The 13162-nt window shown below is 44.1% G+C and overlaps 1 protein-coding gene across 1 annotated transcript in view; it reads right to left on the bottom strand.

The window, feature by feature from the left end:
* The window catches only part of PTPRN2 (protein tyrosine phosphatase receptor type N2), a 642194-nt gene extending 633269 nt beyond the window's left edge, over window positions 1-8925 (bottom strand). Inside the window, exon 1 of the mRNA XM_050310509.1 lies at window positions 8657-8925. Within this exon, the coding sequence (XP_050166466.1) occupies window positions 8657-8792 (136 nt within the window). The 5' untranslated portion in view covers window positions 8793-8925. The remainder of the gene's footprint in view (window positions 1-8656) is intronic.
* Between the last annotated feature and the right edge of the window lie 4237 nt (window positions 8926-13162).

Below are 13162 nucleotides of genomic sequence, written 5' to 3'. Positions count from 1 at the left end.
GAAGAGTAAATACAATGTATTGCCTGACTTACAAATCAATTCTGTAAGAGAGGCCAGGTTAATAGGAGACTTTTATACAGACAAAAGCCAAAGTTTCGTGCCACAGAGAGCTCAGAAGAAATAGTGGCATAAACTAATCCTGTCCCCAAACCCATCTCCCTGTTGCCATTTCATGGACACCAGCACGAATTCCAGCTCTGGATCCACTGCTTGAGAGCCAGGCTGTGGCTTAGTCTATTTTATTTATTTATTTATTTCAGCCAAACCAAAACCCTTTACAAAAGTAAGATCAACACACTGTCAGAAAGACCATGAACTTTTGTCATTGCCATTTTGTACTGCAAAGCTGCAGCCTGATAGTAGTTGAAAAAAACCCACAGTTTCTTAATGCACAAACTTTTCCTCAGGCCTGAAGATGGGGCATGACCTTCCAGGTGAAGTAAAGCTGTTGCCTGAAACAACTGCTCTGAGTTTAACTGAACTGTATTAACCAAGCAAAAAACTTGCAGAGAAAGGACAGCCTTCTTAGTGCAGAGTAGAATATTAAAAATAGAAGAGGTTATAATATCTTTAGCCCTTTTAGGACAGCAACAGACAGACAGGTAATTATGTCCTGCAGAATAATGAGAGCAGAAGATTTCTGTGTGCCAGAAATCCAAAATACCTCATTCAGCATCCAAGGTTGATTTTCATAAGGCATTTTGTAGAATATGCTGAGGTTCAGAGCTGAGAGATCAAAGATAAATTGTGAGGAGAGGGAGTAAAAAAGGGGGGTTTACATGTATCCAGATATTTCCTGACTTTTTGTTGAACTCTGTAAGTTTATTACAATATGTAGTGAGTGTTTGGTCCCCACTGCATTGTTTTCCATGAGGACATCTGGAAGTATGTGACATTTTGGGAGGCACATATTTTTCTGCACATTACCTTGTGCTTGCTGGCTGTGATTTCAGGCTTATGTAACCATCATTGCCTGCTGTTGAGCTATGACTGAAAGAAAAGACCTTACACCCACTACAACCAGCTGTACTTCCCATGAAACTTCTGGTTACTGATTTTACAGGCTAAAATAGCTGTCTTAATCAACCTGTTAGTTTGGCTCAAAATAAGCATGCAATGCTAAGCACTCCCTGTCCAGAGAGACTGTGTATCAACAAACTATGTTTGGTATTTAAATATGTTCCACTCAGACAAACTATAGGGAAAGAAAACACAGTCACATAGTAACTTACTAAGCTGCTTCACAGAAAATTTCTTCTCAAAAGGAATAAAATCTATAAAGTTAAGTGCCTCTAATATTTTCAGAGAAAAAGGTCTCTCGTTGTCTGATGAGTACAGATGCTCTGAATGGCAAACTGTTACAGGGAATGCTGTAGTATATTGACACTCTGAAGTGTTTGGGGTAGATATAGAGCCCTTTCTCTCCCTTCACAAGGAAAGCCCCTAAAATTCATGCAAGAAAACTCATTAAACCTGTGATGCATTAATATCTACCCCCTTTATGCTTTCGCTTGAGTGTCCAAAACTCATGTTTTCATGATCCCCTTCCTTCAGCTCTCCAATATGAGACTGCCCCACCATTTCCCTGCCTTGCCTGCAGACCTCCTGCTCATTTCTTTGCTTTTAGCCCTTTGCTTGCTCATTCCATTACTCCCATTTCTCCCCTGTCTCGTTCAGAGGTCACCTTCATTTGTTTGCAATTACCAGAGGGTGATTTCCTCAGAGAAATTTCTTTCCAGGATTACAAAGATCCATCAGCCACCTCACATGTTTCAGTCCCTTATGTGACAAACCTGTCTGACTACTCACAGAACCTTCCTAAACAGCTGGCTTGCAAGAACTATAGATCTCAAAAAGTAGGAATGTAGTGATGAAGTAACACAGTAGATGATCCTCAACCAACGTAAGTTTAGATTAAGCTACTTCATTAGTGTCACCTCAGTGGGGAAAGACAGGTGAATCAATCTCCAAACATGTTTACCCCTCCCCAAATTTAACCTGAGCACCTAATTTTTGAAGAGTTAAGGTTCAGTACCTATCACTTAAATATTTACAGATATTTACCCTGGCCTGGGAAATGTATTAAGATAATACTAAGTGAATAGCAATAACTGCACTCACTTATCTGACCTATGTTAGATATGTACAGTTGGGTAAAACTAATTGAAATTTATAAGCTAGAAATAGGTTAAAAGGAGCCTAGAGTGATTAGCTCAATTAATTACATTTAGTTAGATGATTCCCACCCCTTACATTAAGAAAAAAAATCCCTTCTATTCCCAGAGCAGTTTCTCACAGTCTACACATATTTCTTCACTCTGTTTTTTGCCACAGCTTTGGCCTGAATGAATGAGTTTATATTTCTATTTTGTGAATCCCTTCTCCTTCTTGTCACCTTCCCTCATTTTCCAAAGCCTCAAAGTGGTCCATCGAACATCTCAGTTTTGCTACAGTGTTTGACTGTCTCTTTAGAGAGAAATAGTAACTCCATTTAATCTTAAATTTACATCTCTACAGATCATACACAACTCACTAATCTCCATCTCTGACCTCCAGTTACAGTAATTTTACTTCTACTAAAGATTTAATTTCTCATTCTGTCTTTTAAACGTCCACATTCCCAACATGCCTCTATTCCTTTGCTTCTCTTATGCTTGTTGCCCTCCAAACACACTCTTCTTAATCTGCATCTTCACCTGCTTACTCCTCATTTGCAAACATAAAACTGTTTGACCAGGAACAATATTACTCACTGCCTTCCTAGATTTCTTAATAATGGCCGTGCTGAGCCCAACCAAACACACATCCAGCTCAGCGTCCTGTCTGTGACGGAGCCAGCACTGGACTTTGCCTCTTGGAGAATTTCCATCCTCTGCCGACTTTATGGCCAAAATCAAACTGATCTTTCCTCCAGTTACTGAATGTCCTCCCAAACCTGCCTGTAAACACCAACCCAGATTTTAGCAAGACACTGGATATCCCAATCTTGGATGAATAACTGCAGAGATTTTAGTTTGGCTTTAGGCTGCGCTGTAAGTGAGATGAGGCCAAAATAAATGTCACTCCTGGGAAGCTGGAATAAACACTGCCTCTTGGCTTCCACATGGATTTGGATATGTAGGTCTGATGGCAACCACCTAAATCTGAGCTGGTGTCCTTATGCTCTCTTTCCAGGCAATGGAAATCTGAAGGACACAGAAGACCTCAGCTCCCTGCTTATCCATGAGTTCCAGCACCTTCAGGGACTGCAGTTGTCCTTTTCTCACCAGTGGCAGTGTTGGCACACTGATGTCTGTAAGCTGGTCACTGTAAGGACACAGGCAACTGCCTACGTATCATTAGCCTGCCAACGTTAACTACACTTTGCTATTTTAGCAGAGCTGTCCAAATTTTCCAGGATCTAACAACTAGGAATTATGTCAGTAGGCTGACTGACGTCATGGTTACAGTGATGTGGGATGGTGAAGTTTCTGGGACTGGTATTACTCATTGGTAAAAAAAAAAAAAAAGAAGGCAGTCAGGCAGAGATATTCTCTTTGATTTCACCAAACACAGAGAAATGTTGGGGTACATTAAGGTAGGAAGCAGAGACAAGTTTATCTTGCCAAGAACCTCTCTGTTTTCTCTTAATCAGTAAGACAAACATGAAGACACACACAAAAAAACCCATCTCTCTAGAAATCCCTTCCTTTGAACAACCTTTAGAGCCGCCTGCAATTACTTCTTTTGACTGACAGAGAAATAATTCACTTCCTGCCCACTTGAAACTTTCAACAAAAATAAATTAGATTGTAAAAAAGGTATTATGGAAAAGCCATGACATGATACCAAAGATATCAGTGAATGTTCTTACCTGTAATTTAATGGAACTAACACATGGACATGCCTTGATATTAAGCTACTTTCAAGTTGCTCCCTAACATAACTGATTACTTAAGAAACATTTCTAGGATATGCAAAATATTTTTGATGAAGGGAAGAATGAAGTTTCCTGCACTGAATCCTTCATGTTCTGAGCACACAGAACACTTGTCTTAATTCAATTTTTTTTTGCCGCTATTTTTAATTTCTAGCACTGTATCATAAATTACACTCCATCATCAATAACTGCATCAAATAAATACAGTATTGAAATACCTGAGTGCCTATGAGAAGTTCCAAATTAATCTAACTGGAAAGTGAGGCCATTTTTTCTACTGAACAGATGGTAACACTTTCCTACTTTCCCAGCCAGTTCGCTACAAGCCTCAACCAAAATTTGGATCCAAATGTTACTGAAGTCCATGGGAAGGTTGACATTGACTTGAATGGGCTTCAGCTCAGCACAGAACTGCAACATTTCAGCCCTCATGGATCTTCAAGACAGTTGACAAGGGTGTCTGAGAACAACAGCAATGTTCATTTTGTTATGGTAACTCTGTCCAACTACAACTAGACTAAGAAATACTTCTTTTCTATTCCCCGTGAAACACCCATAGACAAAATCTCTCCTATGTTTGAAACACTGACTGAAAAGCCAAAAAAAAGTTTATTTTTTCCATCTCTCCTACTGGTTAATTTCATTCTCTTCCAATTTAAGAATCAACGCTGGAGAAATGCTTTCCACCAATAGCAAATGAATTCCCCACTCCTGCAGTTTCTTAATTCTGATTAACTTTAATCAATTGGAGCTCCTAGTCCATCTCTGGAATATTTTTCCACCAGTTAAACATGCACACAGCACCTTGTGAAAGTACTACTATTAACATGCAACATTTTTAAAAGCCTTTAAGTTTCTATCCTCAGTTACACTGAAACCCTGGTGAAGTCTAAGACACTGTCTTTGCTCACTGTAAGTGTCACGAAATTCACAGCTACAGGTTTAGGAGCACATTTCATGTTTAGAAGCTGAAGTGTGACTGACTGGTCTTTTTGTTATTTAGTTAAAAACTAAAGTCACAGGCATTTTACAAACAAAATTTTTGCTTGTGATTATCTGAATACAACTTTGAAGGAACTTTTACACTGTGCATGGAACAAATTTGCACTGTGTGTGGAACAAATGTTTCCAGAAATTTCCACAGCATATCATTATACTCATTGAAGAAGAAAATGCAGACTGAAAAATGGAATTGCACACAGCACAAAAGATCAAATTATATTGCAAAATTATATTCACTGAAGGTTATAAGCATCATTTTACACATTAGAGGTCAAAATGAAGGCACTGCAGCAAGCACACGTACTCTCTTCTGATATATATGAGGACAACTTCCCTGTAAAGCATCAGTGTTCTCCTACTAATGAAAGAACACGATTGAGATGTTCACAGTTTACTTTGTTAGCAAGTTCTCCATCTCACCCAGTCTATCTTACATGAAAATAAAGTACCACTGCAAGTTTCTGAATCAATTAGTCCACTTAAAAAGCCAGACAACAAAAATACTCCAAGAGCTGGAGCTGCCCTTTTCAATGAAGGTGCTGCTTAGAATTGTGACCATTAACACAAGAATGGAATAACCCAAATCTGTGGAATGTAGAAAACCTGATCAGGATACATTTTTCACAGATGATTACTTTGTAAAACACTTAAAAAGAAGTTCCACAATCTTCAGTGGACTGTGTCTCAAAAATGAATAAAGATTTCTTTAGAATATTAAAGTCCCAGCTCCATTGTTTCATTAAAGAATAATTAATACTACTACATACTCAGTGGCAAAGAAAAGAATCTCTCTCCTGGCCTAGGCCTGGGCAAGAAAAAGACAAAGCGAAAAGGCTGTACTTTTCCTCACTTTTTCACATATAAAATGCTACTATAAATCATCATGGAATGATGAATGATGAAGGATAAATGTCAAGAAATGGAAGAATATGTGCTTTTGTTGATAATAATAATAATAATGGCCAGTCTTCGCGAGCAAAGATCCCGGGAAGGTCTTTCCACCTTCCAGCCTGCGCATTGGATTTTTTAGGTGAGACACAGTGTGCGCGGAACTGAGCCCACCCTTTAATCCTAAGGTTCATCTGCCGGGGCCAAGCGAGCTTGGACGGTGGCAGCGAGGTCCTTAGGACGTAGGTGGGTTGCCTTTAAGGGCTAACGAGCCCCACCTGCCCGGGAGTGGCCCTGACCGGGAATCGAACCCGGGTCTCCGCGGTGATAGCGCGGCGCCTTTACTACTAGACCACCAGGGGCTCCGCTTGTTGGTAATAGCACCTTAGAAAAACACCTTCCCACACAGGAACAACTTACAAAGCCTCATGAATTAGATAGGCTGAAGCAGCACAAATCCAGATGCTGTATCTTATTTATCTGTAACTTTCAAGTCTTCTAATTTCTTAAACACAGTTTGTAAGTATGTTACAAAATAAACAGGTCACCATTTGGAAATTGATACTATATTGGAAAGCACAGACAAAGGTGACCATGAAAAAGAGGAGAATGATGAAATTGGATGAAAACATCCTATTTTTGAAATAATAGGAAAAAAATCATAAAAACCTGTTTCCATAATTACTTGGCTTTTAAGACAGTTTCCAGCACACATTATAGAGGTTTGATAATGCATCTATGTTCAGTTTTTGATTAAGGAAGGTGGGACAAAAAGAAACCAAATGAGTATATTCCACCTATAACCACAAATTACCCCAAAACTTTGATTGTAAAATTACAGTTGTGTCTCCCGATCGTGTCTAAAAATTGCACTCTAAAATGGAACAGAATCTAATATAATAAATAGTTTGAACTCAAGATTAATGAGGTCTGAGGCACTGGTCAATAAAAGAAATAAAGGAACTCTAATGGAAGAGACAGCTAAAACTGTTTCACTTCCAGCAATGCAAACATTTTCCTGCATCTTGTCAAAGACAATCAATCCTTTCCCATCTTTCATGGAGATCTGTGAGATATCACTTTGGTCTCAAACCTCGCAGGAGGGGGAAAGGCTCAGCTTGTTTTGCCAGGGTTGAAATACCCCTCGGTGTTTCTTTCCAGAAATTCCACTGGATTCCCTTGGTAAAATCAAGCCTGCTCTTCCCCCGTTCCCTTCCAGGCAAGGACAGCCTTAACTGGCAGACAGGCAGGCAGAAGCACAGGGAAGCTACAAACACACAAACATTGTTTGGTAGCTACAACAAGCTGAAAAATACCCTGTGACCCAGACTGATTTGCAGTTCGTGTTTAGAGAGAGAGAAGCAAAACCTGACTAGTTTGAAGGCACAGTGTACAGCCTATTGCATTATTACAGGTGAAAATTACAGCTATTGCTTTCAATATTTTTATGCAAGCTTTCTCTTTAGCAGATTAGAAGAAACAGTCTATATCTATAGCAACCAGGAGAGAGGAGGGAGGGATAAATCCAGTCCAGACCATTTCTGCTTAAAACCTTGCATCACTACCTTCTCAGTACCATAATAGCTCATTTTTATTGCTACTTGACTGAAACCTCATTACAAACATGGCCAGCTGATTTTAATTCCTTCTTAATAAACAGAATGTCTATGAGGAAGACTGCACTGATGCCCCTGTGGTAGGTTTCCTTTGTTTTTAAAGTAATTTCATTTTTCTATCTTAGAAAAAGATTTCTCAGGGACAACTTGTTTAGCTCTCATTCTGTGACCTCCACAACCATGCAATGTAGATATTAAACTGGGGAAAAATACAAAATTCTTTAAGTTATGACCTTCCTGACTTAAAGTGAGCTTCGGGAAGATACTATAAGTGAATTACGATGGACTGTATTAATAGATATTAATATTAATAGACATTTCGGATGAGCATACAGTCCTGAGTGTCTCACTGCAAGGAAAGGACTGCCAAGGAGAGTGTCACAGGAGAATCGCATCGATCTTAAACACACAGAGTTTGTTTTCAGGATCCCTTCGAGCTAGTGTGGGTCATTTCGCAGGTGGGGATGTTCAGCGCAGATGGTACATTCTAAAAGAGGAAGGGGTTGGCCGAGAATGTCTCAACAGAAAGAGGCTGTTTGATGGTCTACACTGGGGATTTTTTGACAGCTCTAAAAGAACCTTTACTCGGAGCCAGTGCTGACTTCCACCTCCAGTAGAACGAGATGGGGGAGGGCACACCAGCAAAAGCTGCATCTGGGGGGGTTTAGCCCGGAGATTTTTGGTCTTTTCTAAATACAAGTGCAGTTCAGCGGGCTGAATCCAATAAACTGGGGGAAGGGTTAAATACCTGGAAGCTGGAAGCGTTTTCGGGGACTCGGCACCGGCGCACCTCGACTCCGGGGGCCCCGTGAGCCTCGGAGGAAGTTTTCGGCGTGTGGGGACGGAGGGTCGGAGCGGCCCCGCTGAGGGAGCCCCGGGATCCCTCCGGGACAGGGAGCGCGGGGGGAGCTGGAGGTTTGAGGGGCTGGGAGCCGGTCGGGAAGAACCGGGCGACGGGGACAGTCAGCGGGAGATGGTGATGAGGGAGGGACTGGAGGACGGGGCCCCTCATCCGGAGCAGGCGGTGAGGGACCGCAGAACGGGGACAGTCAGCCAGAGCCAGTGATGAGGGACCGGAGGACGGGCCCCTCACGGTCCGCGGTGCGGGCGCGGCCGCCGGGGCCCTGCCGAGCCGCCTGCGGGGAAGCCCCCCGGGCTCCAGCGGAGGACGCGGGTCCGGCGCGGCCGCGCTCCCCGCCAGCCCCGCGCCCCCGCCCCTCGCCCCACTCACCGATCCGCGCCTCGGCGGCGGCCCCGGCGGAGGGCGGCTGGACGCGCGGGGCGGCGGCGAGCACCTGCAGCGGCGGCGGCGGCGGCAGCAGCAGCAGCAGCAGCAGCGGGAGGACGGAGCCGAGCGCGCCCATCATGCCTGGCCCATCGCACGCCCCGCTCCCCTGCCCGCCGCCGCCAGCCCTCACTCCATTGCCGCCCAGCCCGCCCGGTGCCTCCAGCGGCCGCTCCTCGGCTCCGGCAGCCGCAGCAGATTCAACACCCAGGACAGCGACCGGCACCGCCCGCCCGCCCCCGGCCCCGCCCCGGCCCGGCCCGCCCGGCCCCGCGGCGGGGAGCGCTCCGGCTGCCCGCTCCGCCCGCCCCGCCGGGACCGCGGGAGGCGGCTCCGCCCGGCACGGGCAGCGCTGGGGCTCTCCCGGGCACGGACAGGGCTGGGGCTCCCCCGGGCACGGGCAGGGCTGGGGCTCCCCCGGGCACGGGCAGCGCTGGGGCTCCCCGGGCAGGGCAGGGCTGGGGCTCCCCCGGGCACGGCCAGCGCTGGGGCTTCCCCGGGCACGGACAGGGCTGGGGCTCCCCCGGACACGGACAGGGCTGGGACTCCCCCGGGCACGGGCAGCGCTGCGGCTCCCCCCGGCCCCACAGCGTTCCTGGCCCTGGCGGAGGCCGGGATGGGATCCTGCCCGCCAGAAGGGCGGTTCGCTCGCATCCACCGTAAAGATGGCTGGGGTTGCGAAGGGAGTTGCTAAATGTGCTTGTTCCGCACACCTGTGCAGGAAACAATGGAGCCGTGCAGGAGCAATGGCCAAAAACTGAAACATAAGAAGTTTCACCTCAGCGTGAGAAAGAACTTCTTGACGCTGAGGGTGGCAGAGCACTGGGACAGGCTGCCCAGGGAGGTCATGGAGTCTCCCTCCCTGGAGACATTCCAGACCCACCTGCACGCATTCCTGTGTCACCCACTCCAGGTGACCCTGCCTTGGCAGGGAGGCTGGACTAAATGGTCTCCAGAGGTCCTTTCCAACCTTAACATTGCTGTGATTCTGTGAAACCAGCTGAGCCTGTCAAAGTTTTGTCCTGAAACATGTGGCACCTGGGTGGATCGTCCCTGTGGCCTCCTCAGAAGTGGTTTACTTACCAATGCTTTCTCCACAGAGAATTACTGGCCATCCTGAAGGATTTTATGACCCCCTCAGGTAAACAACTCTGTGAGTTTGCCTGGGAGGCGTCCACATGGGTGATCTGTTTATCATCCATCTCCTGTTCCCAATTCACTCCACGTGAGTGGGAGCACCAGTCCAGGCTGCCAGGAGAGATCAGGAGACTCAGGCACAAACCCATGGACTTTCTCCTGGTTCACAGGTTCTCCTTTTCTCACAAAGTCCTTGTAACAATACTTAGCCATTAACTCAGCAGTCACAGCCACTGAGGTGGAACAGCACAGGTGCTGTGTCTCCTGGTAGGGGATGTGTTTTTGACTGGGATAACCAGGTCTGTGCTACACTGAGTGATGGCTGGTCCCAGCTCCCTCTGTCAACCAAACACCTGCTTTATTCCTCCCTGAAGTTTCAGATTCTCCCAACCTTCTTCATTACTTCAGGCAAACAGCTCTAACCATACCTGACATGCTCCAGCCCTGGCTTTAATCAGGGACAGTCATGACAGATTCAGGCTCAAGCTAAGTAAAAGTACTCAGGGACTAAAAGTTGTAATACATGAACTAGCTTTGCCATAGACCAAAAAAAGTAAATAACAAAAGCCCACAGAATGGACTAACCCTGGAAGAGCACAGGCATTCCTCCTTGCTCGCCTCAAAGGTGGCAGAGACTACAACACCAACAGATCCAGGCCAGAGTGGACACAAGTCCCGCCACCAGGATGGGGCCAGCTGAGATCTGTCACAGCGTATCAGCCATGCCTGGGGGCCCAGTCGGTGCTTTGCCCCAGGCTTGGGGTAGGGGGGCTGGGAGGGAGCTCGTGGGGGGCACAAAAGGGGCACTTACGGCTCCTGGTGCCCTGACAGGCAGTTGCTGACTTCTCTTTCTCTCTCAGTTTTGCTCTGTGGGAAAAGCCTGAGCCTCTGTGTTGGGGAAAAGGAGTCATGGCTTCTAGAGCTGGTGCAAAGTCACCTCCTTCCCTCTGTGGTTAAGGATGGCGAATCAGATGCAAAAAAGGGGCTACATGTGATTCGGAAAACAGAAATTTTAAAAAAAAGAAATCTATTGATACTGGATGGTCTTTTCAAGCATTTCTGTCCTTGAGCTCTGTTACATGACTGCTTACGTCTTGCAGGGGAGTGGTTTCACTAAGCCAAAAGGTCTCTTTACCTCAGGAAAATCAATTTTGACGACTCTGAAAGAAATCTGAGCGCTGAAAGGGGAGAAACAGAAAAGGAGGGAAAAGCATTCTATGGAAAGGACAAGATGAGAAACGAAACTGCTGAAACATAAATTAGTATATTCTCATGGGTTATGCAAACCATCTGGCTTTAAAAGCTAGTAGTAGGAAAAAGGTCACTGGAATTAGCAGAGAACTGCAAAACAACCGAAGGTAAGAAAGGAGCAAATGGCAGGCACAGCGAGAGAACAAGTTGTACGTCAAAACACAAAATAGCAGGGATATTACTGGAAGTCACTGCAGCTCTGCAAGGAATGATTTGCATAGCTCCTGTGAATTTATGATCAAATACTATGCAGATTTTAAAAGGAAATTAAAATTCTCATAGCCACTCTGTGCAGAGGATTAGCAAAATAATGACATTTGTACAAAAGCACGTGAAGCAATGTGAAAAATCAAGGCAGAAAGGGCATTCATCGAAGACGGGAAGAAATCCTTGAGTATACAGATTTAGTAAAGACAGTGTGAGTCGAGTGTCAAGGAAAGAGTAAAGAGTCAATTGGTAGGTGAATTAAGCATTTGGAAATAACTCAAGTAGCAAGTCTCAGGATTGGAGAGTGTAAAGCATTTCCCACCTGGTTGTATTTTACAGTTTTATAGGAGGCTGCACCTCAGAAAGATACACAAAGCTGTCTTAGAGCCCCAGGAGCAGGCAGATTGAAGTCAGTGGTATTAGGTATAATGAATTTTGTTAATGATGTGTAAAAACTGCAAGACTTGAGTCTGTGTGCAAATTAGATTAATAACAGTATCACAGTGTAAATAACATGTCACATGCAAGCTACTTGCTGGTTCACAGTCGTTTTCAAGACATTACTCAGTGCCAAGGTTTTTAATAGTTTGTATAATAAATTAAGCATTCATGTTTAGGTCTACCAACCTTGTGAGGTTGTTCTGATTGTGGTTTTTCTTATCATGTTTTCAATAAGTTTCCAAACTGTGGAAAAAGAAATCCTAAAGGGTGCAACTCATATGTGAAGATTACTAGAAAGACTAGAAAAAATTACTCTATTCCTGAAGTCAGGGCTGTTATGAGGCTGAAAAAGAACTATAGGACCTGACAGTTTTGAAAAAGGGATAGAAGAGGGTATCAGCAAGTTATTTCTGGAAGGGCATATTAAAATCTTTTTGGTAAAGGATTCTAAACTAGCAAAGATATTGAGTGGTGGCCAAGAGCGTAAAATATCAGCTCTCTCTTGGTAATGTGTCTGGAGGTGAATGTGATGCTGTATGAAAGAATGACATTGGAAATTATAGATCTGCAAATTTCAGCACAGTGAATAACATATTGAAGTTTAGCATGTCCTTAATTGCTGGAGCTGAGTCTTTTTATGATACCCATTTAGATGTGGAAAACATGCTAGGCAGAGTGAAAGAAGAGCTGGATAATCTATATGATATTATGCATATGAAAGATTTACATCCTTATCCATGGTAACCACAGCTGAACAGGAGTTTTTCAAGGAAACATTTTTCTCTTTGAAAATGCTGTGTTATCTGACTAAGGTTTTTCAGGAGAAATATATGTGTTTTAATCAAAAATCCACTAGTAAGGGTGAGAAAAAAAGATCTGGAAGGGGCCAGAAAAGATCCCAGAATGCCTAATTAGCCCAGTAGCCAGAACAATTAGCCCAGTGTGGCCAGATTTTAAAGGTTCAAATTTTTGCTCAGGTTGATTCAAAGACATGAACTAACCATTGGATATTTAGGTCAGCCTCCATCTCAATTTCACTGGGCCGTTCAAGATTGTATTAAAAGCCAAAGGCCCTGTTAGAGAAGACCTTAGCAGGCAGTAGTTTAGCATGCAAGAGGCAAGAGGATGAGTATAGGATTTATTTTGTTGAGTTAATACTGTTTAGAATTAAATATTAGGCATGGGGCATTAATAAGGTGGGAATTGAATTATTGATAGAATTGTTTAGAGATGTAAAAACAAAAGGTGTCAAAATTACACAGACCAAAAATTGGATGGGTGTAAAAAAGAAGAAAAACACAGAATTCTGTTAAAGTAGAACGTTGCCAGAGAATCATTTAGGCATGAAGATCTGCAAATGGAAAATGCTCTTAATACTTATATAAGTAATTGTGATACAAATAAAATGTTGTAAAC

The sequence above is a fragment of the Myiozetetes cayanensis genome, unplaced genomic scaffold (assembly GCF_022539395.1).
Source record: "Myiozetetes cayanensis isolate MyiCay16 unplaced genomic scaffold, myiCay2020 scf1, whole genome shotgun sequence".
NCBI lineage: Eukaryota > Metazoa > Chordata > Aves > Passeriformes > Tyrannidae > Myiozetetes > Myiozetetes cayanensis.
Note: the sequence above shows the minus strand (reverse complement) of the source record. Positions and strands in the feature narration are given on the sequence as shown.